Source organism: Macrobrachium nipponense, chromosome 39 (assembly GCF_015104395.2).
Source record: "Macrobrachium nipponense isolate FS-2020 chromosome 39, ASM1510439v2, whole genome shotgun sequence".
Taxonomy (NCBI): Eukaryota; Metazoa; Arthropoda; class Malacostraca; order Decapoda; family Palaemonidae; genus Macrobrachium; species Macrobrachium nipponense.
Genome location: NC_061099.1, coordinates 11,918,766 through 11,924,765, shown reverse-complemented (window position 1 = coordinate 11,924,765; position 6,000 = coordinate 11,918,766). Strand labels below are relative to the sequence as shown.

General features: G+C 36.1%; 1 protein-coding gene across 14 annotated transcripts in view; it reads right to left on the bottom strand.

Moving 5' to 3' along the window:
• Positions 1-6,000, bottom strand: part of LOC135210121 (titin-like) — a 117,910-nt gene that overhangs the window by 21,851 nt on the left and 90,059 nt on the right. For 9 of the 14 annotated variants that reach the window (XR_010313463.1, XM_064242927.1, XM_064242930.1 and 6 more), the window contains 2 exons: positions 5,071-5,091; positions 1,334-2,397 (listed from right to left, as the gene is read on the bottom strand). Coding sequence is in view for 13 of the 14 variants with exons in the window: in XM_064242927.1 (XP_064098997.1) it covers positions 1,334-2,397; positions 5,071-5,091 (1,085 nt within the window). In the remaining variant the exon portion in view is untranslated. Of the gene's footprint in view, positions 1-1,333; positions 2,398-3,771; positions 3,930-5,070; positions 5,092-6,000 lie in introns of all 14 variants that reach the window. The other 5 variants (XM_064242929.1, XM_064242936.1, XM_064242939.1 and 2 more) reach the window with 2 other exon arrangements.

Genomic DNA, 6,000 nt, shown 5'->3' with positions numbered 1-6,000 from the left:
TAATTCTGAAGTTACTATACTGCCTTTTCCTCACCCAAACCACCACTTCATTCAACAATAGAAGGAAAGAAAATGAGTGTTGTATTCAGAAGAAAAGTGTAATACTCAACTATGTATATTTGCTGTAAAGTAATATGAAATGAGGAAGTGTTCTGCCAAGGCAAAATTCCTTCACATATTTGGGATAAAAACTGATTTTTTACTGTCTAATTTTGCTTCTGTTATAACTGATTCTAGCTCTGAGTAATCCTTGACAGAATACTTTTAATGTGTTACTATGTGCATTTTTTAAAATTTTGTATAATGATGACAGATGCTGTTCTCGTAGCAGAGCAAACAATGTAATAATCTATTTCAAAGTAGAGAATGGTCTGTCAATGCAAACTGCAAGAGTCTCAGATTGCAAAATTGAGTGCCTCATGCACAGAAAAATATTTGCTTTCTTCATGCTTTGTTTATGACCGATAATCTATAGTTATCTGGAAAAGATAAGAAATTGTGAAAATGTCATCAATCCTTCAATTATGAGAGCCTTCCTGAATCAGCGCCATGGCTCAAATTGAGAGTTCAACCAACACCACCAAAAAGGTTCCGCTTAAACAGCTGATATGGCAAAACTCTAAGAGTTGCATAATACCTAAAGAAACATACTTCGTTTCAGCCACACAGGACTTTCAAGAATCTAACACTTATGGTGGTATCATGACTGAAACATGGGAGAGGGTACATTAACTAAAAGGATGCTACATACAATTTCTCAAATGGCCTTCTTGCCACACAATAACTTGAGACAGCTGGAGAACACATACTTTATGCTTATTAAGAAACAATAAACAGGGAACAATTACAAAAACTAGTATATAGCTTTATGACACATCTATGTAAAATATCGGAGGCTGTGAACATGCTACGAGCTTCTAATTGAGTAATGAAGCAAAACTTCACTTATAAAACATAAATTGGTGCAGATGTTCATTAAAGAGCTGTCAAGTAGTATACAGAAATCTATACTCATGCCAATGGTATATTGCAATTCTGGAAATGAGCCTTTCATAATGGGATGGTAGCAAAGGCATGATCCAAGAATCAACTCTTGAATTAGGGCAGAGAAGTAATACGTATATTACCTCTTCCTGATCTATTGCTCCCTTAGTTTTGGAAGTCATTTTAAGATGAGAAAAACAGAAGCTAAAAGCTAATATGTTAACTTCCAAGAGTTCATTTTTGAGCACACCTCCTAAGCTCATCTCATTGGACACAATGAAAAATACTGAGCGGATGAGGGTCAGACAGACAGACAGACAGACTGAGTGAGAAAGGATGCATCACTTACGACTCTATCGATGACTGGGTTAATACTCAACGCAGAAGGCCAAGTGCTACCACCACGCTTTTTGCCTCTCTTTCGACTGCGCTTTCTTTTGTTTTTGTGTTTGTTGTTTGGAGCAGATGGACACTGTTGTTGTGTAATGTTACAAGGTGTAGAATGTTTGACTTTCTTTGAGGGAACATTTGAGAAGTTTGTATTTTGGTATTGCTGTGGAACCTGAGGCTGTGGACTCTGCTTGTTAGAATAATTCTCCTTACTGTGTACGCTCTGTCTATTGCTAGTGAGTGATGTGGAAATATGATTGGTAATCTTTGATGTACTTGAGGGAATCACAGAAGTAGGGGGTGTAGGTGTGGACTTTTTAGTCAAGGGTTGATCAGATGAGGTGTCCATGGAATCAACATTTACAGGCTGAACATCATAAGGGGCTGGTTCTTTGCACACAACATTTGGAACACATGTTTGCATAGTTATGTCAGATGCTTCGTAAACTTGTACAAGAGAATTTGAATTCATTTGTGGCTCTGAGACGGCCTCTATCATTGGAGGGATATTTGATTTAACAAGCTGAATGGCTGAGATTTGTGTGATGGGCTCTGACATGGGTGTGTCTTTTTCGTTTTCAGGCAATACTGATAAATCAAGATCTGTCCCCAGCGTGGCTATGGTAGTGTCTGTGTCAAGAGAGGTAGTTTCGCTTGTGTTTGTGTTGGCGCTCTGGAAATCATCTGCGTCTCGATCTATAGTGTGAGTTGTGTCGGTGTCAGCATCAGAGAAATCATCATGCAAGGGAGATGGAAAGCTCTTGGTGTTACGAGTGGGTGATGATGATGACGACGACTTGTCCCGCTCATACGAGGCCTCTGTGGTTAAAGCATCTAAAAATTCGTCCTCGTCCAAGTGTTGTGGATTAGGTGTAGTACCTTCTTCCTCTTTTAGTCCTCCTCCCTCCTCTTTTTCCAGTTCTATCAGCCTGGCCAGTTCATCCAGCTTCTTCTTCTTACGAGCTTCGATTTCATTGGAGAACTGATCCAGCTCTGACAGAATGCCCGAGATAGCCGTAGAAACTGGCGCGGTGGTTGAGGGGTGGTGGTGGTGATGTAGTTGGTGTTGTTGTGTTGGTGATATTGGTGGTGGTGGTGGTGGTGGTGGTGGAAGTAGTAGTAGTAGTAGTAGTAGTAGTAGCAGTGATGGTTGTGGTGGTAGTGGTGAGGGAGGAGGCAGTAGTAAGGTGAGGAAAAGGACAGTACTGTTAGCGTCTACTCACAAAAGCAAAAATACCTTACAATTACACAGGAGGAGATGTCAGTTGTTCGCTCTTGAGTGATGTCAAACCCCAGAACAAGTCTACTGTTTTTCTCTTAAAACAAAATTCTAGTCATGATAAAAATAGAAGTGAAAGCACAGAACACAGGAGTACAACAAAATAAATACTTAACTCGTCTCGTATAGCATAACTAAACTAAAGAAACCAACTTCAATCAGCTAAGTAAAAGAATAACTAAAGAGCCAAAACAAAGTTAAAATCTCACGTAAACTATTCAAAATTATATCTCAAAGTAAGTAACAGAAAAGCATAATGCAAAATGAGGTTCAAAACAGGTACACCAACAGATCATACAGGGTATGTATGGCCATCATCATTTCGTCAGAACACCAGACGACTTTCCCATGAAGCTAGGAGGTCCCTCCACTTCAGGAACACTGGCTTCAATCGAATACCAAGATGAATGACCACAATATACTCCTGTGCTATCAGTTGGGGCAGTCATGTTCCTTTTGTCTGACCTCACCAAAAACAAACTACTCTGTACCTCCAATCTCCGTTTCTTTTGGAATCATTTAAGTTCTTTCGGTAGATATATGAGTCTAGGAAAACAGAGGGCTCTCAAGGCAGTTTTAAACACCCTGATAATGCCGATAAAAAATTGATCAAAATGGGACAAACTTAGCTTGACACCATTGCCTCATGAATAAGAACTGGGGAGCAAAGTTAAATTTATGTTAACAGGTGAAGTAATCCTAAATTCAAAATCATATTTATATTGAAGTAAGTAAATGGTATTCCACTCAAATCAAAATCAACAATCAAGGGACCAAAGTTGCCGTTCTGAGTAGGGATATTTCTTTTGTCTTACTTCAAATAATTCCAAAAGAAAGGTAATACAATTTACAGATTTATGCTACACTCAACATCAGCCTTTCTTTCAAATGAAATACAGCTGTAAAAAGCGTTTGCTTATGAACATAAAGAGAATTACACTAAACCGTCAACTCTCCTTGACAATACGAAGACTTGTAGTATACTGATATTTACAAGAACGAGGAAATCATAATGGAATCTAATACCCTCACAACAAGTCTTAAACTCTGATGATGACTGCAGCATACACTTTCAAGTCAAAAAATAATATCCTTAAATCTAGAATCGTTCATCTAACCTTGAGGATCTTAGCCTGGGCTTGAGCCTGGGACAGAACCTCAGTGATTTTTGCAGCGGTCAGTTTGTCGGTCACAGACCCCATCTGGCACATGAGACGCTCCATCGCCTTCTCGGTTTCCTCCAATCGCCTACGAAGCTGGTCCAGCTGCTCATCCTCTGTAGAGGTCCCCCTCAAATTCATTATTACATGATTCTGTTTTCCCTTTCTGTGTGTTAACCCTTAAGTACTTGTACATGTACATGCAACCCCTGGTAGGGACCTCATGGTAGTTGGAAGACTTATTGCTCATTCACATGCTGCCCAGGCAAAAGCAATGTCTCTTACTGGCTTTGACTTCACACCGAAACAGAATCAACATTATCTCGCAACAAAATCATCACAAAAATCCTTCATATGATCATAATATCATTAAAGTCCCAGAGAATGAGATATATTCAGAGAGCAACAGAGCAATACGTCTTCTGTCTACCACATAGGATAATAAACAAAAAACTAAAACATTAAATAAATAAACAAAACTATAGAAATGTAGTAAGCAAAGTGCTCCGCCCGCTCTGCAAAAGTCGTCCCTGGCAGCTGAAAGCAACGGTCAGTTCAAAGCTGAGATTCCAAATGCAATAAGAAAAAAAGCCTTCACTGATTTCTCAAAAGTGCATAAAATATTTCAGCTACTTTAGAAATCTATTTATCATATTGATTCTTGATCAACTTTTGGATGATTTCAGATGTCTATCTAATGAAAATGGGTAGGTAGTGTGCTGTAGTATAATGAACCTTTACAAAGTACTACAACCACCATTATCGGCAGAATTTGCCAATTTTGATGACATCACAGAAATATATCAATTTTGACGGTAAATCCTATGGATTTATCAATTTTGACAAGAAACCACAAATTACTGTATTGATGTTGATAAATTATAAATTTATCAGATTTGGATTATAAACACAACTATCAATTTTGGTGAGAAATCACACAAATTGATCAGATTTGGATTATAACTCGCAAACTGCAAGGTCAGCAAAGGAATATCAGCGCACAATATTTTCAGTACCAAATGTTATGAAGAGATAACTACACAGCTGAAAAGAACTGCTTCCTTAACCACTATAAAGTTTACTACTCAGTTCTAGTTACTCATAAGCTTTCCTATATATATTATATATATATAGTATATATATATATATATAGATATAATATATAGTATTATAGATATAAAATATATATATATATATATATATATATATATATATATATATATTATATAGAGTGGAACAATTATGGCTGAGACTTACTTTTTTCACATTCACTTTTTCCTGTATGCATGTAAAATATAGATATCAATTTGATGAATAACGAAGTTAGTTAGGAAAGAACTACAGGGAGGGATTCAAGACAGCTTGGAAATAAGATAAACTGATGAACTGTGTGTTGTAAATATATAACGCAGGTCAGCGGATCTCAAATAATAATAATAATAATAATAATAATAATAATAATAATAATAATAAAATAAAAATAATAATAATAATAATCATAATAATAATAATAATACTAATAATAATAAAACTTGCGTAGAAATCTATAGAAAGATGATTCTTTGACCAGAAAAAGCTATTTATAAATGACAAAGCTTGGTAAAATACTTGTACAGGTTCTTCAAACTATTATCCAACGTGACAATATTACGACACATTATTATTAATTGAAATGAACTTTGATCTCAAATCTATTTAAGACGCTGACAAGGTATCAGAGAGATCCTCTTTCAACTTAAGCGTAAATCTCCATTGGAAATATTGTTAACATAATATATCACTGTAAACTGTTTGCAATATTGATTTATAACACGAACTTCTCTGCATGGAGGAAGGTACCATGGTTGTAATGTAGAAACTAGAACGGTGATTTTTGTTACTGATTTAATTATTTACAATAATGATCTAAAGCACAAAAAAAAAAAAAAAAAAAAAAAAAAACCTAGATCAGGTAAGTGTCTTGTCTGAAGGAAGTGGCAGAACAAGAATATCTAAACGCAATTCGAAAGAACTTAAGGAATGTAATAACACAATAATGCAAACTGGTTACAAAACTGAAAATGAGCAACAGAAACACCAAATGAATGATATCTGTGAGACAACATCACTCAAACAACTTAGTGTGATGCTTATAGCTACATACAGCTTTATGTGATAAATACATAAAGCTATCACATATAGCTTAGG